This window comes from Lutra lutra, chromosome 7, assembly GCF_902655055.1.
Source record: "Lutra lutra chromosome 7, mLutLut1.2, whole genome shotgun sequence".
Classification (NCBI taxonomy): Eukaryota; Metazoa; Chordata; class Mammalia; order Carnivora; family Mustelidae; genus Lutra; species Lutra lutra.
In genome coordinates, this window is record NC_062284.1 from 3,515,770 (window position 1) to 3,542,282 (window position 26,513).

At 50.7% G+C, this 26,513-nt stretch overlaps 1 protein-coding gene and 1 long non-coding RNA gene across 5 annotated transcripts; one reads left to right on the forward strand and one right to left on the reverse strand.

The window, feature by feature from the left end:
- Window positions 1-353: 353 nt before the first annotated feature.
- On the forward strand, window positions 354-26,513 carry BNC1 (basonuclin 1). Of its 4 annotated transcripts, none has more exons than XR_007128787.1 (6): window positions 354-554; window positions 15,900-15,999; window positions 17,070-17,305; window positions 19,057-20,933; window positions 23,977-24,135; window positions 24,940-25,072. XR_007128787.1 is itself a non-coding variant. In XM_047738036.1 (6 exons), exons 1-6 carry the CDS (start codon window positions 546-548, stop codon window positions 25,622-25,624), a joined length of 2,712 nt encoding a protein of 903 aa, XP_047593992.1. In that variant the 5' UTR covers window positions 354-545; the 3' UTR covers window positions 25,625-26,513. The 4 variants fall into 4 exon arrangements, 3 of the variants coding, with proteins under 3 accessions (XP_047593992.1, XP_047593991.1, XP_047593993.1); XM_047738036.1 differs by lacking the exon at window positions 23,977-24,135 and having other exon boundaries at window positions 19,057-19,329; window positions 19,525-20,933; window positions 24,940-26,513; XM_047738035.1 differs by lacking the exon at window positions 23,977-24,135 and having other exon boundaries at window positions 356-554; window positions 24,940-26,513.
- Window positions 4,361-7,848, reverse strand: LOC125105025 (uncharacterized). Its single transcript, XR_007128788.1, has 2 exons — window positions 6,900-7,848; window positions 4,361-6,342 (listed from the first exon to the last, which is right to left on the reverse strand). It is a non-coding gene; the product is annotated as an uncharacterized LOC125105025 (long non-coding RNA).

Sequence of the window (26,513 nt, forward strand, 5' to 3'; positions counted from 1 at the left end):
GGGAGGCAGGGCGGCCGAATCATCCCCGGAGACCCGAGCCAGGGAACTTCAGAGCGTTTCGCCCTTCCCGGGAGAGGCAAACACGGACACGTCTGTGTCTTTGCCGACAAGTGCCTTCAAGCCCGGCGGGGGCAGACACCTCCGCGCCGGCCGCCGGCGAGGGCTCCCTGTCGGCGGGGGCACGGCCTCGCACCAGCTGCGCTGATTTAGTCGTTCGCGGGCCGCCACAGCGGGCGGCGCTTCCCCGGGCGGCGCGGCGGCGCCCACGGCCTCGGGCGACGCGGCGGCCCGGCGGGGGGTGGGGCGGGGGGGCGGGGCACCCCCCGGGGCGCCAGGGGGCGGGCGTGCGGGCACACGCGGTGCGCGGCGGACGGGGGCGGCCACCGCGCCGCGCGGCCGGGGCGCCCGGGGAGCCGCCCACTTCGCCGCAGCGGCCCCGACGGCCGAAGCTTGGATGCGGCGGCGCCCGCCGAGCCGGGGCGGACGCGGGGCGGCCCGGGCCGGGGACACGCGCCGGTAGGCCCCGGCGCTGCGGCGTCCGCAGGATGGCCGAGGTAAGCGCGGGGGGGGGCCCCCTCGGCGCGCGGGGCGGGGGGAGTCGGGGGGCGCCGCCCGGCCAGGCTCCGTCGGCTCCGGGGGGCGCGCCCGGGGCCACTTCCCGAGGCCACCTGCGCGGCGGCGGCGGGGGCCGGGGAGCTGGGAGCCGTCGCCGCCCGACGCCCCGGAGCCGCAGACGCGCGCGGGCACCAGGCGTGTCCCCGGAGCCCCCCGGACGGTCCGGGCGAGCCTCGGGGCGCCGTCCACGGCGAGCGCGTCTCCCCCGCACCCCTCCCGGCCCCTCGGCGCCTCCGGTGCGAGTCGGAGGTCGTTCTCCCGGGATTTTGTTTCTGCAGAACTAGGCGCGCGGTAACCGCGGTCAGCCGGCGACGAACGGACACCGGCGCGTGGGGGGCCCGGGGCGCCGGGTCTTTGGAAGCGCTGCGGAGCGCTGGGCGGACGGGTCGCGCCAGAAGCCCCCGAGCCGCGAGGGCGCGGAGGGGGCGGAGGGGGCGCGGCCACACGGGTGCCCGCTGAGCCCGCGGGTGGAAGCCGGTCAGGCCCGCGGCCAGCCCCTCCGTGGTGCTCATTTACCTGCCGGTGCCCGGCGCCGCCAGGGACGCGGGGACCGCCGGGCCCGCGCGCTCGCGGCTGGAACTCGGGCGGGCAGGGGCGCCGCGCCGGGTCGGCTCCCGGGGCAGGGGCGCGCAGGGCTTGGGTGTGGGGGAGCGGGATGGGGGCGCCGCCTGTCCCCTGCCCCCTCGGGCGCTGCCCGCCAGACCCCAGCCCCGCTGGCCGCCTGGCTTTGCATCAGCCCCTACGGATTTGTCAGCCAGATGTGACAAGATTGTAGAGAGGCGAGGGAAGGAGGAGATCTGATATTAATCAGCGCATAGCTCGGAGCCAAACTTTCTCAAACGCGGTGTAAGAACATGCTCTTCTCATTTAAGGCATCCCTTTGTGGCTGTGGGGCTGCCACCGGTCGTAGTTTGACAGTTAAATGGAATGCCAACGAGCAGCCTTAATTGTAGGAGTAAAAATGTGTGTGTTGGGGGGGCGGGGGTTCAGACACTCTAAGGTTCAGTTATGTCCCCTAGTTTTATGGCCGTGCTCACCGCGGTTCTCTGAAGACAGGGCATTTAAATCGGGCCAGACGCCTGGTCGCAGCCAGGCCTCTGCTGTTAACACTTAAGGGGCCTAGCAGAGGCCCCACTGGTGTCCTGGGAATCCCTGTCAGTGAGTGAGTGTGAGTGAGTGTGTGTGTGCGTGTGCGTGCAGGGGAAGACATGTGTTCCTGCAGCTTGGGCGGACACAGCAGAGCTAGCAGCAGTTTTTTAAAAATATATTCTCATGAAAGTGACAAAGATTCTGGCTTTATGAAAAGTGAATTGAAAAACAGCATTTGGCAAATTACCTTCTGTCTTTCTTTCTGGTGCCTTTTTCATTCCCGGTTATTGTTTTAATTTGCAGAGTTCATGGAACCTTTTCGTACTCTCCCTTAGATGCTTTGCTTGCATAGAAGTGCTTATGTGTTACAACTTTCGTTCAGTGGTAAATGTACCGGCTCCTCTGTTGTCCCCTCCCAGATCCCTTGATATGTATTATGAAAACCTCATTCACGGTGTGATGTGTCAGAATAGCCTTTTCGTGTGTCTCTTGAAACAACGACTTCACAAACACGACCAGTTGTCCAGGACTGGATTTTTGCTTTCTTTGGGTGTGGAAAGATAACCACCTCGTTTGCTCTGATAAATCTTGATAAATAACTTTATCCTTTCTGGCAGACCTAAAAGAATAAGGTGTGAGTCATCATTCACTTTCTCATTGGATAGGCTCGCTAACTTTAATTTCACCAAGAAAGCACAAGGATTTCAACTCAGCTGTCGGTTTGAACGTGTTGGTGTCACAGTTCAACGCCGAGGAAAGGTGGTGAGCTCTTCCCTGAGCGCAAACACGGCTTATGCTTCGGGAACTCGTAATTATGTTCAGACATCTGCATAATTTAATTTGGAAAATCGTCTATACCCATAAATGCTGTTGCCCTCAAGAGCAGTAAGGATTTAGCTACACGCCCCTCTTCCAGTCCAAAAGTGGTTAGTGGGGAGGAGTTCTGTGGCTCTTGATATTCGTTAGGCTGTCTGCTCTCATTATAATTCATATTAGAAATAGTAACCCACATGAAATAATTCCTATTGGAAGTGTAAGGTTTGCATGGGGCGTGATTTTTATTCATTGGTTCCTTTTTACATCTCTGTCTTGAAGCAGTTAGGCCTGTATCCCAGTCCCATATTCTGTATTTCAGAATCATCAGCTTGGGAAGAAGGAAGATCCACCCCACTGGGTGAGAAAAGCCATACAAGTTTCCGGGTGGAACAAATAATCATTGTCCTTTAAGCATCCCGTTATCATTTATGAATGCCTAGGGATAAGTGTAAACATTTCAAAAGTTCAGTTTGCCGGTAAAACTAAACCACAAGGGTGAGGGGCAGAAGTGTCTTAGCCTGTGTATATGGCTTTAGAAGTTATTCTGACAGTGGCCGTTAAAAGAGTCACCCGTAGGTTCCACAGGGTAAATTACTTGCGGGGAACGTGCTTTACCCCAGGGTGAATTTTCACTTCTACAGATGTCATTTAGAGTGAGTTGCTTTTGTCAGAAACAGCCCTGTTTAAAAAGAACTAGAACTAAGTACCCCAGGTAAGATGGAATCTCAGTGCTGAGCCACCCATGTTTTTTCCTTTGTATATCTAAGATCAAGATTTAGAGAGCCTGTAATCTTTTTTTAATTATCTTACTCCAAATATCCTCCTGCAGATTTTAAAAATTACCTATTTTTTTTTTTATGACTTCTCTGAGAGATGTTAAAAAATAACTCGATTCAGGGCAGAAGAGACATCTGGAAAGTTTTGTAAGTTTTTTTTTTTTCCTTTTAAATTGGTTTCCACCTGAAAACGTTATTTCCTCTTACCTTGTCATTCTTTGAAGCTCTTTTTCTTAATTCTGGGAATGCTAGGTGTCCAGGGCAGCCCACTTTCGCTGCATGGACACATGTCTACTTTATCCCGGAAAGGGTGGACAGAACAAAGAGCCGTCCGATCTGGGGCCCTTCCCAAACTTTGTGTAGTTGAAGCGGGCCAGAGGGCTCTCGGCATTCTCCTCCGCGCTCTGGTTCGTTTTTATAAACCAGCCTAACACATCCTAGGAGAAGTTTGCCTTGGGGGATGATAATTTCACTCACCTAATATGGAGGGAACTGGTTGTCTCAGTTGAGGAAAAGCTTTAATTCAGACTACTAACTTTTTCTTGTATATGGCTGTATTCGCCTGCGTTGTCCTACATACTACTTACTGTATGATCCTTCCACACACTCACACAAACATCACAACTATCTTCCAGCCCTCCACCAACTTCCAGAAGCCTTGTCCCAGTTCTGTAGCCCTCTGACTGCTCTTTGCTTTATTCATGACGAAGGTAAAATCTCTCTACGGACCACTTGAACTTTCTGGATTTTAAGGCTTTGATCAGGATGGTATAAGTCACTAACGCTGGTTCTTTCTTTTTTAAAAATTCATTTTGAAAATCTAAGGTCGCTTTCTCTCTTTCTTTCTTTCTTTCTTTTTTTTTTACACTTCATTCTTAAAATCTAGTTCTCGTTAAGTCCTTGAAAGAAATATCTGCAGAATTTTACATAGAAATTTCACAGTTTCATCATTTTCTTGAAGTAGCAGGAACCAGACACAAAGCTGCTTGCTTGGGTAGCTGGCCACCTTCGTTAAAATTATCTGAACATATAAATGTCTTTTGTGTGTGTTGGTTTTTGTTTTCTCTTCTGCTCCTCCCCTCCAGCTCTGTTTCATTCAGAAGTTCCTACACGATTAACATCCCTCCTTTTTTTTTTTTTTTTTTTTGTTATCAAAGGCTTCTAAAGATTGCTCCTGAGGTCCTCCCAAATTTAGGTTATAAAGGAGGAAAAAAATTGTGCCCATGTCATTTGTATTTTGTATAGTTTTTTTGTTGTTGTTAGGTTGCCTTTTTTTTCTTATAATGAAGAAATACTTGGTTCATAAGATAGCATTTGGATATTTTTCTACTTTTTGTGTTTTCTGGTTTCAGAACTAATAATTTTAAGAAAAAAGGGCACAGCTGTTAAATTATTTTGGCACAGAGTTTATACTTTGATTTATAGAGATCAAAAGAACAAGTATTTTCCCCACCATCCTCTTTGAACTAAGCAACAAGAGAATGAGGCAAAGGTGTCACGCATACTTTCTACTCACAGGTAGACTTGGCCCAACATCTGTGCCCTGGGTTCTACCTCCCCCCCGCCCCTCCGCTGCCAGACCCTTCTCCATGCTCTCTTCTCACCCCTTCCCCATGCTGGCAGTGAGAAAGCAGACTCGATTAATTCTCCAGTGTTGTTTTTGTATTGCAAAGGCTGCCTACCTGGTGTGGGAGGCTTCCTGGCGCCCTTTTTCAACTGTGCTCATGGTAAAGGGTGTCCCCTGGTTTGTGGGAATCCAGATGGTTCCATGAAGCCAATTGAGAGACGCCCATCTGGACAGCCCACGCCCATCTCACTGGATGGCCTCTCCAGGTGTGCTCCCCTGGCCCAGGGCAGAAACGTCTGGTCTGTGGCCTGGCCTCGGGCCTTGACACATGGGGCCGGGATGAGCCTAGGACCGTGGCATTTCCTGCACACGGTGAGGAGAGCGCACCTCTGCCAGCCTCAGAGAGCACCTAAAAAAATTAGCCGTAACTCTTCAGTGTCATTAAATTCCCAGTCCGTGTCCAGTTGTCCTTGACAGTCTGGCAAGCCTTAGTTTACCCACTGGTGCGTCCAAGTCAAGATCCAGATAAGGTCCCTCCTTCCAGGGTCCCTCTTTGTCTGTCAGTGTCCACTTTTTTCCTTGCAGTCTTACTGTGGGAAATGCTGGTTCATTTGTCCTATAGGATGCTCCCCAGGCTGGACTAGTGATTGCTTCCTCCTGGTATCGTTTACATCGTGTTATTCCTCTGACCCTGTATTTTCCGGACACCGCAGTTGACCCAGAGGCTTGAGCGGATTCAGGTTGAATGTTTTCCACAAGAACACGCCGTCCGTAGTCCTACGTGTCTTTCCATCGGGGGCGGATGGCCTGGTCATCATCTATTACACCAGGAGTTTCGGGGCCGTAATCCTTCATTCACTCCCTGGACACTTCTGGAAAGGGAGTCTCTGTCTCGTCAGTGGCTTGGTTATTCCGAAACACAGTTGTATTAAGAAAAAGATGCAGACTTGATTCTTACCCTCTGTTTGCCAGTTTGAGGAACAATTCATCGGTTCCCTAAAGGCAGCTAATGAACCTCTCTTTTGTTTTTAGTATCTTTCAGAATTGGTTTTACTACAGTGAATGACTCATGCCAATTTCTGAGGAGCCGTATTCTCTCCTCCTCGGCTCTTGAACAGTCGAGCTGTACGGCTGGCTGCCCCCGTGAAGACGTGCGCTCCCGTAGGGCAGATGCTGAGCTCCTCGTGTTTGTGTCCCGAGGCCCCTACAATTACCAGTACATAGTAGATGCTTTAAAAACAAATAAAAACTCAGTGACAACAAAAGTAATTTGTTAAATAAATTGGCATCATTTCGTTGAACCGCTCACGGAGGAAGATGGCATGAGACAGATGTCTGGCCTTGTGTCTCTCTCCAGGCCGCCTCGGATCCAGTGCCACCTGCTGCCTCCCTCGTGGCCTTTCTCCTCTCTTCTTCCCCTTTGTCCTTGTTGCCCATCTCGCAAATGGGGCTACTATGTTCAGAATCCTAGTTGTACCTCTGTGGATTTGCATATGGAAGGTAAACTTAAAAATTGAAAGAAGCCACAGGAAAAGGAGAGGACAGGAGGTAGGGAGCAAAAAAATCTGATTCTCACAAAAGACATAAGAAATTACAAAATGTGTGTAAGAGGTAGATCCAGAGAGGCCCAAAGGACAGTTTGGAAGAGACCTCCCACCGTGAATGACACAGTGTCCCCAACCACGAAGGTTAGCCTTGCAGCCACAGTGAGAATGGGGTGACAGCTTCACTGTGGGAGAAACCAGGTCCTCACCCCACAAGTTGAGGGCGGCCCTTAGAAGACGCTATGTGGTATAGATCCTGATTGGCAGTGTTTGGTCTGAACTGCAGCCTTCCAAGACTCAAACATATTAACAATTGTCTGTATCAACACTTAAAAATACAACTTGGAAAAACCTGAAGCAGTTTTATGCTATAAGATTGGTGACTTAAAAAGTGGTTTGTGATTTTGCAGATTGGCTCCTTGATTTTTTAAGTTAGGGAGTTAAGATTCTTAACACCAAGAATCTGGCACAGCCTTAGAATCTCACACTTACGAGACGACCACAGGCTCTAAACTTGGCCTCGGTGATTTCTCCTCGTTAGCCACTTTTCACATGATTTTTTACACAGCTCTTTCCACAGCCAGCAGGACAGTTGGTGTGTAAATTAGGAACTACCTTCTGCTGCTAGTCTAAGTTCCTAATAGTCACCGTCCTTTCTGCGCAGCCTTCCTTAGGGCATGGCCTCAGAGTTGCCTCGTGGTCGCAAAATGGCCTCTCCAGTCCAGCCATCATATTCTCGTTCCAAGAATGAAGAAGGAGGACAAGTAAAGAAGTCTCTGCTGAGTCAGCTCCCATTTGCAAGGAGCTTTCTGTAAAGCTCCGCCTAGCAACTTCCATGTGCTTACCACTGGCCAATGCTTAGTCACCTGGCCACCCACAGAGACTCAGAAAGGAAGATCCGGCTAAAGGCTTTTGGGTGGGCATCTATAATTAATGAGCATGGCGCTGCTGCCTCATTCGTTCCCTCATTCTTCTCTCAGCTCATCCCAGTGGAGGGGCCTGCAGGCTACCAGGCCCCGTGCTAGCTGCTGGGTGCTAGTTTAGGGTTCAGTGGGTTCCTTGCCTCTTTTCAGAACGATTCATTGTGTCGCAATGTTTGTGGATGTTTTTATAATAGGTATTTTTGGTAGCTCTGTCTGTGCCAAGTCAGACCACCAGAGCCCAGAGGACCCAAGAACCTTGGTGTGGGCCTTGTCGCAACAACACTCTCATCGTACCGATTGGTCTTTTCAGCTCATATTTGTACATCCTCATTAATATGGCGACCAGGCCTCTGAGGTTGGCAGGAACGGAAACCCAGCTCTTTGTAGGCAGAGGCTCCACGGCATGGAGCTAAAGGTTCTCTGGCAGATGGGAAGTAAGACCCAAGTCTTCTAAGCCAGTTGTAGGTTTTCCTGCCTCCCCGTGGAAGATGTTCATTGTGGTGAAGGGCAGGAAGTGCAGTCTCATCACCTCTGCGTCCAGAGGGGTTCTTTTTAACACAGGCAAATCAAACTCATTTTGTATTTTCTTTTTTTAATAAAAAATTACTTAGAACAAAATCAGGACTCCTTGGCCTGTCCCACAAGATCCTAAGCAAAGTGCTCTTTCCCGCCTCTCTGACCCACATTTTCTGCCGTTAACCTTACTAACTCATTCCATCTACACTGACTCCTTTTCTGTTCCCAGAGCCTCTTTGTACCCCAGGGCCTTTGCACTGGCCATGCCCTCTGCCCTAAAACACTTCCTCCCTCTCCAGTTCTTCACTGGCTCCTTGGTGTCCTTTGGATTCAATTCAAATGTCACCTCTTCAAAAGTCTTCAATGATGATCTTATCTAAGTCCCCTTACTTATACCACTGCCCCTCCAGGCTACCCAGTAGAATTGCTGGCATGGCTTTCTGTTTTTTTTATCCAGCACTACCTTACTCTGAACTGGTACTATTTATTTTCTGTCTCTTTTAGATTATAAGCCCCTGGAGGGCAGGCACCTCATTGGTCTTGTTCAGTACTTTAACCCCAGTGTTTAGAACGATGCCTGGCTCGTTAACGTTCGGTAACTATGTATTCTTATATTATTATAAGCGAAGTTTCTTTACAGTGTGAAACTTCAATGTCCTTATCTGTGGAATGTGGATGATAATGACTGACTCTCAGAGTTGCTGTAGGAATTAAGTGAGACCATAAGTGTTAGCCCCAAATAGTGATATTTCAAGATAGAACCTACCTCCAGTATCCAGACTGGAGTCTGCCCTGACCGCCCGTGAGTCCCTCTGCTTCGTCGTCCATAAAATGGGGGCTTTTGTACCTGCTTCCCTGGAGGGGTGATGAAGAAACGAGACAGTACAGGGGCTGCTTAGAGCAGTGTCTCACACGCAGTGAACTCAGGAAAGCTCACCAACTGGGGGACTTTGGGGAAATTGCGAATCTTCCATAAATACAGGTTTCCTGGGAAGAATGCCCTCCTCGCAGTGTTATACTGAGGGTCGAATGAGAACAGCTATGAAATCACGCCACCACGCAGTAGGGCAGGTGCTGGGAGAACATCCAGTGTCACCACTGGATTCACAAGTGTCCAGTGGAATTTTCTGTGACGGTGGAAGTGTTTTGTATCTCCACTGGCCAGTATGGTAGCTGTGAACCCCATGTGTCTGCTGAGCACTTGAAATGGGGCTGGTGTGACCAAAGAATTGAACTTTTCATTGTTTCATTTTTATTCATTTCAATTTAAGTAGGTGGGGGCTCCCAGGTGGCTCAGTGAGTTGGGCATCTGCCTCAGGCCCAGGTCATGATCCTGGGATGGGATCCTGGTCCTGGGGTGGAATCCCACCTCCGGCTCCCCGCTCAGCTGGGAGTCTGCTTCTCCTTCTGCCCCTCCCCCTGCTCATGCACTCACACACACTCTCTCTCTCTCTCTCTAAAAAACAATCTTTAAAAAATAAAAATAATTTAAAAATAAATTTAGACAGGCACAGGTGGCTAGTGGCTGCCATGCTGGGTAGGGCAGACCGAGTCGCTTGAGCCTACAGAGCTGTCCAGCAGGTACACAGTTTCGTTTTGTATCCGATCCATTCCACAGATGCGCCCTCAAAGCATCAGTGCACCAAGTCTGGAAGCCCCCTGAGGTCTTCTATAATTTTTCTCCTTCCTCTCGCATTCTATCCCCCAGACTATCCCCCTGCATTTATCCTCAGGGATAGGAAAATACCTGCATGCACTAGAGATAAAATCAGCTTTGAAGTGGACAGTTCTTATTCAGAAGCTCAGCATCCAGATCCCATCAGAGCCCTGTGTGGCCCCTCCATCCCCGCCCTGGGGAGTGTCCATGCATGGATCCCACCGTGTGCCTGGGCCAGCCAGCAGCTAAGAACTCACGTCAGCATCTCCCCAGATGGAAAGTGGAGCAGGGGTGTCTGCAGAAGGAAGCGAGACCCTCAAGTCTTTCTAAAAACGAGGTTGTAACTTTCTGTCCCAAAGACTGCAAGTCACGGACGCATCCATCACGATACAGGTGTGTTGGTGATTTCTGGATGAATGAGGGAGCCGAAGACAACTACAAAAAAGCAAACCAGAATTTTGAATGTTGATTCATAGCACATCAGAGTGACTAATAACAATTCGGAAATAGTCTGATTAAAATGAGTGCGTAAAAAGCAATAATCATGTCTTGATGAGTTCAGAATGTTGTAAACATCTGCTTTATGTTTCTGAAGAATGGAACAAGTATTAGGATTCCAGGGGAAAGGATGTAAGTTTTAAGAGTTTTCCATAATGATTTGCATGAGTACTTTTCGTCCTGTAATTAGAATTTTGGGGTTTGATTTCATTTTAGAAGTTTTAATTTGTCTTTAGATAATGGTGCTATAATTTTTGCCACATCGTGGAATTCTGATATGGGTGGAAAAACTCAAGGGCCTTAATATTGGAAGTTTTCTGAGGCACTGTAATTAGCTTTTTTTAGCTCATAAATAATTCCTCTGAGATTTATTTCCATGGATGTTTAATGAGCTTTATTAAGCCTTATTCAAATAGGTTCATATAGAGCCACGAGTACTTCTTATAAAACAGCATTCATACATTGAATTTTATCCATAATGCTGCTTAAAATTCTGTCCCCAAACCAAAAGCTGCAAAACTGAATAATCGGGTTCGGCCAATGGGTCTCACCTGGAGGCGGTTTTGCTCCACATCTGGGGAGGTTTTCCGTTTTCACAACTGGAAGAGGGAGAGGCGTTTCTGTGGTGTCTGGTGGGTAGAGACCAGGGGTGCTCCTGGGCACCCCACAATGCCCAGGATAGACACCGCAAAGGATTATGTGACTCAGGATGTCGATCCATCTGGAGTTGAAGAACCCGGAGTCCGGTGTCAGAGAGACACAGAAAAAGTGAGTTTCAGTCTTGGGCCATGAAATGTGCTCGGGATCGTTTCCCTGTAGTAGGTTTCCTCGTGCCAGGCCTGAAGTGCACTCACCTGGAGCTTCCAGGGGCTTTGCCCGAGCGAGAGCCTTTTAAGCAAAATCTTCAGGAAAGGAAGGAGGTATGTGCTCCTGGACACCTTTCTGTGCCTGAAGCCGGTCCTGTGTTCTGAATGAATGAGTGTGAATTTATTCTGTGTGGTTCTGGCATTTTGCTTACAAACAGCGACTGGCATCTTGAGGGACAGGATCCAAAATGAGAATTTTTTTCTCCTTTTAGAAATTTCCATTAGGGGTGCCTGGGTGGCTCAGTGGCCTTCGGCTCAGGTCATGATCTCAGGGTCCTGGGATCGAGCCCCGCATTGGGCTCTCTGCTCCACGGGGAGCCTGCTTCCTCCTCTCTCTCTCTGCCTGCCTCTCTGCCTACTTGTGATCTCTGTCTGCCAAATAAATAAAATCTTTAAAATTTTTTTTTTCCTTTAAAGCAGTCACATTTATCAGAATGTAGGTTGTGAAATAGTCCAGAGGCTCAGTACGGAGTATCCCGGGAGCTGCTGAGAGTGCAGATGGCTGGTTCCAGGGTCAGCCGGTGCTCAGAGTCACCGGGCTGTTTGAGAAATCTGGACAGCACGCTTGTGCTACAGACAACAGGACATTCTTGTTGGGACCGTGTGTCATAGAACTTAACCAGTACTCATTTTTATCTTTCCAGATGAGGGATAGCATGTCATGTGTCTAGGAATACAGATGTGTGGGTTCCTGTGTTCAGCCACCTGTCTCTAGGAGCAGAATCTCTCTAACCGAAAGGTGAAATGATACCTGACACAGCATTTCTCCATCCTTTCTTCATTAGGAGACTAGATTTTTTAAAAGATTTTATTTATTTGACAGGCAGAGATCACAAGTAGGCAGAGAGGCAGGCAGAGAGAGGGGAAGCAGGCTCCCCGCTGAGCAGAGAGCTCGATGTGGGCCTTGATCCCAGGACCCTGAGATCATGCATGACCTGAGTTCAAGGCACTGAGCCACTCAGGCACCCCAGGAGACTAGGGGTTTTTTTCCTAATTGTGCCTCCCCAGTGAAATTTTAGTATGATACTATATGCTAGGTCTCTGTTCACATATGTGTATCTGTGTTTCATACATAAAAAGAATATTTTTTCACCTTCCCCCCAAGAGCTAATTTTCACCCCATTCAGATGGTATCACCCCTGATAAGAGCGAACGCAGTATTCCAGTAAGGTCTTGGTGATCACAGGGGGTTCTTTGTAGGATGTTGTATGGCTTTACAAAGAGCAAATGGGTTTTCGGATACATGTTTTCTCTTTTCTGTGTCGTGATCCTTCTGGAAGGGATCAGGGAACACCGTTACTATCGGCAGCTATGGGCAGCCCTGCTCCTTCCCCTGAAAATCTCGTCTAGTCGCTCTGTTGAGGCTGGTGGTAATCTGAAAGGAGTCAGGGATAGCCATCACATCAGGGAGATTTTAGCCTGTACTTAAGCAAAGTCGCTGACTTTGAGGGGGGACTTTATTTTTTAAAACACTTTTAGATTCACAGCAAAATTGTAAGTAGAGATTTCCGATATACCCCTGCCTCCACACGTGGACAGCTACGGGCTTATCCACATCCCCCACCGGAGGGCACACCTGTGACAACTGATGAACCTACACGATCACGACATCATCTCCCAAAGCCCATGGTTTACTTTAGGATTCATTCTTGGTGTTGGACCTCCTATAGGTTGGGACTAATGTATAATGGCGCATACCCATCATTATAGTATTGTACAGGGTATTTTCACTGTCCTAAAAATCCTCTGGGTTCTACCTAACCCCTGGCAAGCACTGATCTTTTTAACTGCCTCCATAGTTTGCCTTTTCCAGAAAGTCATGTAGCTGCAGTCATACCATGTGCAGCATTTCAGACTGGCTTCTTCCACTTAGTAACATGTGCTTAAAGTTCCCCCATGTCTCTTCATGGCTTGGTGGCTCATGCCTTTTTAGCGCTGGGTGATACTCCAGTGTCTGGAGGGACCACAGTGTACTTACCCATCCCCCTGCTGAAGGCCATCTTGGTCGCTTCCAGGTTTTGGCGATCATGAATAAAGCTGCTGCTTCCAACATCCACGTGCGGGTTTCTGTGTGGACATATGTTTTCAGCTCCTTTGGGTAAATACTGAGGAGCATGATTGCTGGGTTGTATGGTAAGAGTATGTTTAGTTTTGTTGGGAACCACCAAACTGTCTTCCAGAGTGGCTACACCATTTTGCATTCCCACTAATAGTGAATGAGAGTTTCTGTTGCTCTCCTGATGAGCATTTGGTGTTGTCAGGGTTCTGGACTTCAGCCATTCTCATAGGCATGTCGAGGACTGGTTTTTTCAGTAGTATTTCTACTGAGATATACTTTATTGACTATAAAACTCATCCCTATAAAGTCTATAGCTGAGTGGTTTCCCTATATCCACAGAGTTGTGCAACCATCACTACTATGTAATTTCAGAACATCTTCACCTTAAAAAGCAACTCTGGTCAAAATTTAAAACATCTGTGCTGCAAAGGGCACCACGAAGAAAGTGAAAAGATCATCTAAGGGCAGGAGATAACATTCGCAAATCATCATCTGTTAAGGGACTAGTACTAAGAATATATAAAGAACTCTTACAACTCAGTGCTAAAAGACAAACAACCCAATTAAAAAATGACCAAAGCATCTGAACAGACATGTCCCCAGGGAAGACCTACAAATGAATGGCCAATGAGCTCATGAAAAGTTACTTATCGCTGTTAGCCATTGAGGAAATGCACACCAGAACCACAGTAAGATACCACGTCATACCCACTAGGCTGGCTGTTTCTAGACAGACAGACAACAAGTGTTGGGAAGGACGTGGAGAAATTGGAACCTTCCCACATCACTGGTATGGAAGTAGAATGGTGCAGCCACTTTGAAAAACCTTTGACAGATTCTCCAGTTAAACAGAATTACTATACAATCCAGCAGTTCCACTCCTAGGAAGACTTAGAAATGAACACCTATGTCCACCATAAACTTGTACACAGTGCTCCTTCTGCAGATGTGGAAAATGTTCTAAAATCAGATCGTGATGCTTGCAAAACTCTGTGAATATCCTTAAAATCATTGAGTTGGATACTTTTAAGTGGGCGAATTGTATGATATCTGAGTTGTGTCTAAATTTAAAGCTATTTTTTAAAAGATGAAAACAAAAGGAATAATATTCTCCCCTCATTGCCACCCATTAACCGTCCCTCCTCGTTCCTGCCCACTCCGCACAGCCCTGGTCACTGCTAGTCTGCTTCTGGCCTCAGTAGACTGACCCCTTCTTGACGTTTCATGTCAATGGAATCCTACCACCTGTGACTTTTTGTCCTTGGGTATTTCCCCGAGCGTGTTTTCAGGGTTCACGTATGCTGTGGCATATGTCAGCACTTCGTTCCTTTTGACGGCTAAGTAGTACTCCACTGCATGGCAGTGCCCCATTTTGTTTAGCGGCTCATCAGCTGATGGACGTTGAGGTTGTTTCCACTGTTTGGCGGTTATAAACAAGGAAGCCAGAAACATTTGGTACTAGCTTCTACAAGGGTCTATATTTTCATATCTCTTGGGCACCTACCTAGGGGTGGGATTTCTGGGTCATACGGTAAGCCCATGTTTAACTTCTGGAGGAATTGCCAGACTGTTTTCCAAAGTGGCTGCACCATTTTACATTCCCACTGGCTACTGGTTTTTAAGTGAAGACAGTTAAATACTCCTTAAAGTGAGTTTCCCAAGTCCTGGGACAGAACATCCCCTTACCTGTCCCCACAGGAGCCCACAGAGTCCTTTAACTGACAGAGGGAGGTCCCCCCCAGACACACACGGTCACCCCAGTTTCAGGGCTCTCCTTATTCATGCCGGTTCCACCCAGCGGCCCTTCCTGGGAGCCTCACTGACGCAGCTTCTAGGAGAGCTTTTTCTCATTAATAATACTTCACATTCTTCAGACCTCTATCCCCTTTGGAGGAATTCATCCTAAAAATATATGGGACGCTTTGTTCTCAACACCAGAACTTAACGAACACGTACTTGTGTGTATTGTGTTTCAGCCGTGTGAACTTGTATGTGCAGCTGGGCGTGTGCCTGGGGCCGCCAGCCTGGCCAGGCCTCGGTGGCCACGCAGCCCAAGGGCTGGAACCAGGGAGCTGTCCTCAGTGTGTCTGGCCACGGCACGTTGTCCATCTCTTTGGACTTTTCTCCTCACCACACATCTGGGGGCGGCGGTGAGGGCGGATAACCATGCCCACATTTGGATAATTGTCCATTCAGACCATTCTCTCTCACTTGTTCTGGGACAGTCCCCGTGTAACTTTCAGGGGCCACCACTTTGTTTGACTTAAGAGATTGGTGACTGTTCACCCTTTCTGTGCTCAGGGGGCACCTGGGGGCTCAGTCAGTTGAGCATCTGCCTCTGGCTCAGGTCATGATCTCAGGGTCCTGGGATTGAGCCCCAAGTCAGGCTGCTCAGCAGGGTGTCTGCTTCTCCCTCTGTTTCTCCTGCCCTGCCCCCACCAGCTTGTGCTCTCACGCGCTCGCTCTCTCTCTCTCTCTCTCTCTCTCTAATGAATAAATAAAGGGGCACCTGGGTGGCTCAGTCATTTAAGCGTCTGCCTTCAGCTCAGGTCATGATCCCAGGGTCCTGGGATGGAGCCCAGGCTCCCTGCTCAGCAGGAAGCCTGCTTCTTCCTCTCCCTCTGCCCCTCCCCCTGCTTGTGTTCCTGCTCTTAAATAAATAAATAAATAAAATATTTTTTGAAAAAAGTAACAAGCAAGCTATTTCCATCCAGAACTTTCCTTACAGAGTGTGGTGGTGGTCCCTAGCCCCCTCTCTCCCGCAGAGCAGCTGTGGGATGTGGGCGCCCTCCGTGGGCCCCGGGGGCCAGCTGTTCTTGGGTACCGAGTGCGGGGTCCCCGCCCGCGTCTGGCACAGAGTGGGCGCGCAGTGCCCCGGGAGCGTTACCGAAGGGAGGCCCGCGTCCTGTGTCGCAGGAGCAGCCTCGCATCAGCGCAGCACTCACAGGCCGCGGGCCCCATTCTCTCTTGCAGGCTATCGGCTGCACCCTGAACTGTAGCTGCCAGGGTTTCACACCCGGGAAGATCCACCACCGCCGGTGTGAGCAGTGCAGACACGGATGGGTGGCCCACGGTAACTTTGTTTGTCCTCCTCCTCCCTCAGCCCCTCGTGTCCCCTCTGAACGACTTCGAGGGATTCGGGAATGGACTGTGTGTCTGAGAAGGTCCCCGCACTCACTGGCTCACGGGCTGAGAGCTTGGTATACGTCCCCTTTTTGAAGCCTAATGACCCTGCATGGTGGGTGGGGTCTTAGCCCCATTCTGCAGACGAGGAACAGGTGCTTCGGGCGGTCCTTTGCAGCGACAGAAATGTCCTGTGTTGTCTAATGCGGCTGCCGTCAGGGTGGCCAGTAAAATGGAGAACGCTCCGTTAAGTTTGAATTTCAGGGAAGCAATAAATGATTTTTTGGCCTACATATGTCCCAGTGAATACTCTGAGTGTAAACGTATCCTGCTCTTCCCTGTCTCCGTGAAACTCCTGCTCGCATGTAACCGGGTGTCCCGTATTTTCATTGGCTGAACCCCGCGATCCCATGCTGAGTCCCAGGTGGGCTGCTGAGTGCTTGAGATGTGACCGGCGGGACTCTGAAGGACTGAATTTCTGATTTTAACTTCAGAATTAAAATAATTTAATAAGGCAAAAATCATTCCGTAAAATTAAAAATGTTACAAAACCGCATAGCCGTGAGCAACGGACTGTCGCATGGGACAGCGTCCATTCTGGTGGCTTAACTGGCCCTGCCTGACCGCTAGGACGCGGCAGACGAGGGGCCAGACCCGGATCTGTCCGATTCCCCAAGCCGGGCTCTTCACCAGCAGACCCCGTCCTTCCTGATTTTTCAGCCTTTTGATCATGTGCCCGCCACCCTTTTCTCGCACCTGCCCTCCACGGGGCTGTTTTCCACTTCTTAGGGGCAGGGAAGGAAGAAAAAGAAGAGTCTCGGGCCAGTCCGTTTTCCCACAGATCTAAGTCTCTGTGGATGACATAGAGCCTGGTAGCCGGGAGGACTGCGACCCAAGTGCACGGTCGTGTTTTCCCTGTCAGAACGCAGAGCCGAGCACTGCTGCTAGCCCGCCCCCGCGCAGCGTCTCTCTGAGAAGGAGAATCTTCATGAAGGGTGTTTCTCCGATTTGCTTTTTCAGCTCTGAGCAAGCTGAGGGTGCCCCCCGTGTACCCCACGAGCCAGGTGGAGATTGTCCAGTCCAATGTGGTGTTCGATATCAGCAGCCTCATGCTCTACGGGACCCAGGCCATCCCTGTGCGCCTGAAAATCCTACTGGACCGGCTCTTCAGTGTGCTCAAGCAGGACGAGGTGCTCCAGATCCTGCACGCCTTGGACTGGACCCTCCAGGACTATATCCGGGGATACGTGCTGCAGGTAGGGGAGCACGGCCGTGGTTCCGCTGGGATGTCTCTTCCAGTCCTTTGGAGGAAAGGGCATCCTTTCCTTGTGTAATGGCTTAAGCCCCCACTTCACATTCTGGGAAGAATCCAGTGCTTTCTTCCAGATACTGGGGAAACTTCCAGACATGGGAGCACGACACACTCTGTGATTTGGGTCTCACTAAGCCAGCTCTCCCACAGCAAAGCCTTGGCCCCAATCACTATCCACTGGCCACCTATGGACCCAAGGCGCTGTCTGTGCCAGGTCTTACTGAGGGTGTGGGAGTAAGAGAGGACCGAATGTTCCAGAAGCACGTTGCAGAAGCTGGCCTTCCTTCCCGGGTTCCATCACCCTGTGATACGTCTGTGTTCTGGCTCCTGATTGTTCTCACTCCCCTCGATTCCCCGCTGGCCTCTGCACGTGTTCTCTGTTTCCCTCCCCTGTGCCTCTCACCACTTCTCCGTCTGTTACTCTGCAGAGTACTCTTACGTCCTTCTGGCCACGTCATGGGGGTAGGCCCTCATGTTTCATATCCACAGGCAAAGAACATATTTCCTGGGACAAATGATATCATTTCTCTGATGTAGGAAGCAGTGACAGCTTTTTTTTTTTTTTTCCCCTTGACACTACGAGAAAATATCAAAATTTCAATGAAATGGGGGATGAATATACTACCAGGACTAACGTATGCTTGAGTCTTACCCCAGGCAGGCCATGTCATCAACACAAGCACTTGGGCTTTTATCAGTTGGAATTACTGGACCCTCCTCCAATAAAGTCTCCCAGGGCCAGGAAATCATTCCCATTTTCCACGTTGAAAAGCCAGAGGCTCAGAGTGCTTCTAAATCTTGGCTAACGTCACTCAGGTTGTGATGGCAGACCCAGGGTTGGAACCTGTTTCTTTCTAACTCTGAAGCCCGTGGTTGGCCTGTGGAGGGGTGTTTGCTCACCTCTGGTGCAGGACCCCCAGCAGGCTAGAAGCACCCTTTTATGTAAAGCAGCATTATGATCCTACATTATGACATAGATCAATATTTAATGATCCTAATAATCTTGCTTTCTAGTGTTAGGATTAAAAATATGGAATCAATTACCTTGAACCTCTAGCACATCAAAAATTTATGATGTTACATCCCTCGTCATCTTCAGAACTCTTCCATGCATTGTGCAAAATCTCAGTAGGCCATCAAATACATGTTCTGTGATAAAATATTTATTGTAGTTTTGGGAAAAGTTAGGCCTTGCTAGAGTTTTGAAAGATCTCCAGCACGCCAGGGTAATTACAGTTCTGCTTTGTGAACGTGGGCAGTAGATCAATACGGGTTCATTTGTTTTCTGAGGTTAGTTGCTGGGGGAAGATGATTAAACTTGGAGCAAATAAATACTTGAGCTCTGTCTAGGTCCGACTGCCCCCTCTCTCCTCCTGAGATGAAGAAGGGACTACCGTTTGAACGATACATATTTTCGTTTCAGTGGGGAAAGGATGACATCTAATGCAGGAGCAACCGATCGGTTTGAAATAAGATGGAAAATAATCACCCCATGTCCCTTCGGCCAGAGTCCTACCATCTACTTCTGTCTTCCAGAGCCCTGCTTACAGCTGTGTGGTCGGTCTTCTGCGTGGGGCTCTGGCCTGGGAGAGTAGCGTGAGCAGGGGGCTGACTTGATGGGGTGCCCCCTTCCGATACGCGCAGAGAAGAGGGTGTGGGGTAGTAAATTAACTGCAGTCCGTGCGTCTGGTCTAGGATGCGTCAGGAAAGGTGCTGGATCGCTGGGACATCATGACCGGCGAGGAAGAGCTGGCCGCCCTGCAGCAGTTCCTTCGCTTCGGGGAGACCAAGGCCATCGTGGAGCTCATGGCTATCCAGGAGAAGGAGGAGCAGTCCATCGTCATGCCGCCGGCTGCGGCCAACGTGGACATCAGGGCGTTCATCGAGAGCTGCAGCCACAGGAGCACCGGCCTCCCCGCCCCCGCGGACAGGGGGACCCCCAGCAGCCTGCACCCCTTTGAGAACCTCGTAAACAACATGACCTTCATGCTGCCCTTCCAGTTCTTCAACCCTGTGCCCCCCACGCTGATAGGGTCACTGCCCGAGCAGTACGTGCTGGAGCCGGGTCAGGACCAGAGTCAGGAGCCCAAGCAGGAGACGCACGGACCCTTCCCCGGCGGTGGCGGCGGTGGCTTCTTGACCTCCGCTCCTTCGTCATTTCAGGTCGAGAAAGAGCCCTGTCTCAACTGCCCGGACACCGTTCCCAAAAAGGAAGATGGCGCCCATTTAAGCGACTTGGGTTCCTACCACCTTGTCCCGAAGCTTGAAAGGACCCAGTTGTCCCCCGAGGCCAAAGGGAAGCCCGAGAGGCACAGCCTGGGCTCGAAGAAGGGCCGCGTGTTCTGCACGGCGTGCGAGAAGACCTTCTACGACAAAGGCACGCTCAAGATCCACTACAACGCCGTCCACCTGAAGATCAAGCACAAGTGCACCATCGAGGGCTGCAACATGGTCTTCAGCTCCCTGCGGAGCCGGAACCGCCACAGCGCGAACCCCAACCCCCGACTGCACATGCCCATGAACAGGAACAACAGGGACCGGGACCTGAGGACCAGCCTGCACCTGGCCGCCTCGGACAGCTACGAGCACCCGGGCTTCCCCGCAACGTCCCCGGACTGCAGGCCCCCGCCCGGCTACGCGGCGTCGGGGGAGGACCCCAGGGGCCAGCCGGCCTTCCCGAGCCTGGGGCCGGACGGGGTGCTCTTCCCCAACCTGAAGACGGTCCAGCCGGTCCTGCCTTTCTACCGCAGCCCGGCCACCCCGGCCGAGCTGGCCAACACCCCCGGCGTGCTGCCCTCCCTCCCGCTCCTGTCCTCTTCCATCCCGGAGCCTCTGGCGCCGCACGAAGGCCCGCTGGACGCCCTTCCCAAGAAGAAATCCCGCAAGTCCAGCATGCCCATCAAAATAGAGAAGGAGGCCGTGGGGGCGGCTAATGACAAGCGGCTCGCTCTCAGCTCCGATGAAGATGTGCCCCTGCGGGTGGCCAGTGAGGAGGAGCCCGAGGCCGGCAGCCCCCGGGCGTTGGACAGAGCACCTGAGGAGCCGTGCGCACTGTCTGGGGGCTTAGGGGGGCCTCTCCCGGGAGGAGAGAGGGTCTGCCCTGGGGACTCAGGGCTGGAGTCCGGTGGGGCTATCCGCAGGAGCCCCGAGTGGGCCACACGGCCGCCAGAGAGGGAGGCGGAACAGAAGCCAGCCCTGCCCGCCGTGCCAAGGGAGCCGCAGGACAGTGGCCGTGAACCTCACCTCGTCGCCGGGACCGAGCCCTGCGTCCCCTTCCCTGACTACATCAGACTGCAGCAGCGCCTGCTGGCCGGCGGGCTCCTCGGCGCCCTGTCTGGCCGAGGAGTGGCTTTTCCTTGTTTCGAAGACGCCAAGGAGCCAGAACCCGTGGGTCCGCGTGCGTCCGGGCGGCAGAAGGAAGAAGCTCGCTTCCAGTGTGACGTCTGCAAGAAGGCCTTCAAAAATGCGTGCGGCGTGAAAATGCACCACAAGAACATGCATGCCAGAGGGACGCACGTGTGCACCGTGGAGGGCTGTAAAGCCACGTTCCCCTCGCGCAGGAGCAGAGACAGGTAAGACGCAGGTCCTTTCTTCCAAGGCTGTGGCTCGGAAACTTCCGCGTGCACCCGAGCCACCGGGAGGGTTGTTAAAGCATCCTTCCGAGCCCTGCCCATGGGCTTTCCGCTTCTGCAGGGGTGGGGTGAGGCCTGAGGGTTTGCGTTTCTGAGTTACGGGGTGGTCCTTCTCCTGCTGGTCCAGGGACCACAGTTTGAGAAACACTGACCCCTACACCCCGTGCCTGAGTCCTCGGATTCAGATCTAAATTCATTTGACCTCCAACCCCTGACCTGAAAGGACATGAGGCTATGGGCAGTCTGTCTTTTCTTAAATCTCCCTTTGTGTGGATTTCCTTTATTATGTGTTCAGTGCAGAAATACTCACAGATTTATTACGGGGACATGAAAAAACAATATGGTTTATGCACCATTCTGCCTTTCTAGAACTTGAGAAACTCTGAATTCGGAAACATACCTAGAGCAGATGGTTTGGGATGAGTAATCGTGAGCTAGTCTCCCGAGAGGGGAGGGTTAAATCATCACCACAGGCGACAGAACTTGTCCACTTTTCATCTTATGATACGAAGCCCTTTCTCCTAAGTCCAGTTAACAAGCTCTGTTTGAACGGAAGGAGAACTGTGTGGTCAGAGAATTTGTCATTATTAAGGTAGCAGAGACGAAAGGCATGTATTAGCAGGTTACTACAGGGCTTGTGATGTGGGTTAAAAGCTGAGATGTCTTTGGGTGGGGGGTGTCCCTGAGGCCCACACGGTGTCACGCTGTTTGCAGAGTGCCCAGGCAGGGTGGCTCCCTCATCAGTCTGGGACACGGCACTGGCCTCACTGTCTTTCTCGTGCTTTTCTTCATGAACTCAAGTCACATCACCACAGCCTGGGAAGGGAGACAAACGCGTTACACAGACGTGGTTGTTCATGAGCAAGCTTTACGTTGACAGAGACAGTCCCACCAATCAGATCATCCTTGATATTATGATCCTCTGCTGGCCTACAGCGTGCACTGCATTAGAAGGCATGCTGAATTTAACGTACACCTTCGTTTTATTTTTTCATGTATTTAATATTTCTTATATTCTGAGCTATTTATAGACACAGGCCTGCTCTCCCACCATAGGAAAGAGTCTTGAATTATAAATGTAGACTGCTAATTCTGGTGGTCTAGAACTTGGAATGTTTAGAATCAGATTAAAATGGCACCCTTTTATTTTATTTTGTATTTTTTTAAGATTTTATTTATTTATTTTGACAATGCACACACAAGCAGGGGGAGGGGCAGAGGGAGAAGCAGCCTCCCCATCGAGCAGGGAGCCCGACGCGGGGCTCCATCCCAGGACTGAGTTCATGACCTGAGCTGAAGGCAGACGGTCAACCAACTGAGCCTCCCAGGCGCCCCCAAATGCTACCATTTTGAAAAGAACTTTGTTGACAGGCCTGGGGTCAGGATGAGAACTGTGTTGTCTAGACAGCTGTCTTCCCCTCTTGAAGCCGCTGCCATCAGCAGTCACTGGGACCCCTCAGGAAGGGATTGGAGCTGTGCCTTGAATGCTTATTTAGCCAAAAAATATTTAAAAACCTTCTGTGAGGTGCTGTGGACACAGTCCCTGCTTGCAAAGGCCAGTGGGGGAGACAGCAATAAAAAGGTGATTACGGCTAAATGCAGTAGCCGCTGTATTAAGAAGAGAGAGGACCCGGGGCCCCCTGACTAGACTCTTTTGAGAAGTTAGGGAGGGCTTCCTGGAGGAAGGGGCATGACTAAACCAGCAGCTCTTTGATGTTTTGGTCTCAGAAGCCCTTTTACAAATTCTTGAAACCTCAGGGCCCTCAAGAACTTTTGTGTGTTTGAGTTTATAAGTGTCAATGTTTACTGCATTAGAAACCAAAACTGAAAAAAATTAATATTTATTTCATCCCTTAAAATAATAAATCTATTATATGTTAACATGAAAAAAAAGGGGGGGAAACATACATAACATGTAATGAAAAATAGCCCCGTTTTCCAACCCAAAAACTCAGTGAGAAGAGTGGCTTTGTTTTACATTTTTGCTCATCTCTGTAACGTCTGGCTTAGCAGAGAACAGCTGGCTTCTCACAGCGGCTTCTGTGTTCATCCTGTTCCAATACTGCATGTCACGTAGCCTCTGGAAACCACACACGGTATCATGAAGGAAAGACAGTGGAAAAGATCGTGTCTTAGGATCACAATGATGAGAGGAGTTTTGACTTCAGGGCACCCCTGAAAGAGGCTCGGGGACCATGAGGGGTACCCAGACCGCACTTTGAGGACCACTGGTCTAACAAGGCAGAGGTGGGGGTGGGGATGGGAATTCATGGCATTAACAGTCCCCAAAGTAGCAGGAAGCCTGGCACGCAGCCCAGAGGGTTTTGCAGTTGTGGTCGTCACTGGTTTTAGGAGACGTAGCACCTGGGGAAATGCACCTGACCCTCCAAGCGTGTAAGGAGAAGGTCGGGGGATCCCACAGGTTTGCTCCTGGCGTTCCTGGGGAACTCGAGCCCAGACCTTGGCTTTCTTGCCACAGGGACCTTCCCATGCAAGGTTCCGGTAAATGTGTCTGTCTGACTTTTTTTTTTTTTTGCCAACCACTTATGTGCCAGGACCTGCGTGTCAGTCCAGTGTCTGGTTTTCTGCCGACACATACCTGCCCCTTCCACCCGGAACGCTGACATAATCACAGGGCAGAGCTGCCGTTGATAAGAGTTGTTTGCAGAGTGGGTGATCTGGGAGCACGGTTCTGATTTTGTCCAGAAAAAGAATGCGTAAGGGATAGAAGAGAGACGTTGAATAGCAGATCCAATATGTTTTAGGAACTAGGATGAAATTTCCACCCACCCCCAGCCCCGCTGTATCTTCCGAGGTTTCAGAGAGCAAACTCAATTCTTAGTTATTTTGGTGGGGGTGTCCCCCCCCCCCCCCCGCCCCAGGTGGTCCTGGCAGGCATCCTCATCTGTACGGGTGGGGGAGGGGAGGCAATTTCTCTGTTTGGAATTGTTTTTCTCTCACCTGTAAGCTTGTCCCCCGGCAGTAAGGGCAATTTGTGTCAGAGTCCGAGGTCAGCAGGGGATCTCTGAACAAGGCCGACATTGATGGCCAAGTTACATCCAAATGATATTGTGTGAGCGAGAAGCGTGTGTCATCATGGGTACTCATTACCTGCCATTCGGGAGTAATCATCGGGTAGAAGATTGGTGGTGGGTTCAGTGCTGCATTTGCAAAACTCCTGTCTGGTTTATTCTGAAACGTTGCAAATATGCAGTGAACTTAAATTCTCTCTCTCTCTCTCTCTTTCTCACACACACACACACACACACACACACAATGTCTAGCCAATCAGATTCTCTCTCCTATAGCACTTCTGGGGGTCAAGGTAGTGTGAGTGTTACAGATCCTGATAGCACACAGTTTAGAATTTTCTACTAACCACATTTTTTTAAAAGTATAAAAAGACACAGGTGAAGTAATTCCTAATAATGTATTTTGTTTCATTCAGTCTATCCCAAACCATCATTTCTGTGTCTAACACAGCCACGTTTCGGGAGCTCCCGTGTCCCTTGGGAGTAGTTATCCTACTGGACAGGGGCACTCTAGAAGATATTTCTTGGTTTCATTGCAGTGAAGTCCTCTGCTTAACTCCATATTGGGACCAGTTCCAGTGTCCCAGGGGAACTGACCTGATTGGAGTAGGTTCGCAGTTCTCTGTAGATGAGGTGCGGGAAGTTACGTGTCCGTCACATGGTAGAAAATAAGAAGGACTACATATTCCCAGCTTCCGGGCAGCCAGCTTTCCTGGTCAGTGCTAACTTCCGACAGGCATTGAACAGCCCGGGGCCAGTGTCCCCTGGACACGCATTTCATCCCATCCCCCCTGTGGTCACTCCTTCTGTGCCACAAAATTTTTCTGGTATCCACCTAGTGTCTCCACTCAGAATGATGACTGTTTTTACAACAACAGCCCAACCCACTGCTAACCGTCTGTTCACTCTTGTAGACACAGTTCAAACCTAAACCTCCACCAAAAAGTGTTGACCCAGGACGCACTGGGGAGCCCTGACGACCATCTCCGTGCAACTTACCTTCTGAAAGACGTGGCGAAGGAGACCTTCCAGGACGTGGCTTTCGCGCAGCAAACCTCCCAGACATCTGTCATTTTCAAGGGAGCGAGTCGGATGGGCGGCCTGGTTTACCCGATCGCCCAGGTCCCCAGCGCCGGCCTGGAGAGTTACAACTCCGGTCCGCCGAGCGACGGCACCGTCTTGGATTTGAGCACTACCTCGAGCATGAAGTCGGAGAGCAGCAGCCATTCCTCTTGGGACTCAGACGGGGCCAGCGAGGAAGGCACCGTGCTCATGGAGGACAGCGATGGGACCTGTGACGGGCCGAGCCTTGTCCCCGGGGATGACGAGTACCCCATCTGCGTCCTGATGGAGAAGGCCGACCAGAGCCTCGCCAGCCTGCCTTCTGGGCTGCCCATCACGTGTCACCTCTGCCAAAAGACATACAGTAATAAAGGGACCTTCAGGGCTCACTACAAGACCGTGCACCTCCGTCAGCTCCACAAATGCAAGGTTCCGGGCTGCAACACCATGTTCTCCTCTGTCCGCAGCCGCAACAGGCACAGCCAGAACCCCAACCTGCATAAAAGCCTGGCCTCGTCCCCAAGTCACCTCCAGTAACAGGATGGTGGCCGAGAGGGCGAGGGGAGCTGTTGGCCCTCATTCAGGAACAAGGTGGTCCAGAGAAAGGTCTCTCATTTCGTTGAATACCATTTGAGGCGAGCCGGGCAGAAGGCCTTAGAGCTGACTTTCTCTTCTTGGAGGAAGTCAGCTCTGGGGGGCAGCCCTTCCTGTTATTTTTCGTAGCCCCAGGGGCTTGTCCCTAACATAACAAACACTGGCAGAAACACGGCTTTTCCCCACATTTGTTTACACGTTCCCGGGGAGAGTGGCAGGTCTGTGAACCGACAGGGGGGCCCAGGATCTTAGGGGAGCTCGAAGTGAAGGGTCGGCTGAGTGTCCCGAGGAAGCAGGCAGCCACCACGGGTCAAGGAGCCAGGCCCCAAGATGACATTTTTTTTTTTTCAATTCCTGCTTTTACTGAGTCTGAAATCCAGACTCAGGGGTGGTGAAGTGGCTTTTTGAGACTGTGCCTCCGTTGGGAGAGGGGAGTTGCTTTTGCTTTTGTTTTTGTGTTTTCCCCTTCAGGGGTCTCATGGACCTCCAGGGAGTCCCCAGAGGAAGCAGGTGGGTTTCCAGCACACAGGAACAAGGTGACGAGGATGTCCGTGCTCGCTGTGCGGCAAGCGTTCAGGAAGCTGGTCGGGGGGTTGGGGCGGCAGATTTCATGCACTTAAACGTAGTGGTCCTCAATTTAATTTAAAATAATTTTGGTAATATTTAATTTTTGTTTGTTACGTGAGTCATTGGGGTGAGTGCAGATGTGTCACAGCGTGACCTCTGGGTCTCTGCTCGAGGGCAGAGCGAGGCTGCCCGATTCCATTCAGTGAACCTTGGAGCCCAGCCATTTCGGTCCCCTGTGGAGGGCGTGCAGGACCGTCTGTAAATA

Excerpts from the sequence above, each read along its gene's own strand:
- BNC1 (XM_047738035.1), top strand. Across the intron at positions 17,306-19,056 it reads TCCGGGGATACGTGCTGCAG|GATGCGTCAGGAAAGGTGCT; the intron begins GTAGGGGAGCAC and ends CGTCTGGTCTAG. Across the intron at positions 20,934-24,939 it reads TCGCGCAGGAGCAGAGACAG|ACACAGTTCAAACCTAAACC; the intron begins GTAAGACGCAGG and ends TCACTCTTGTAG.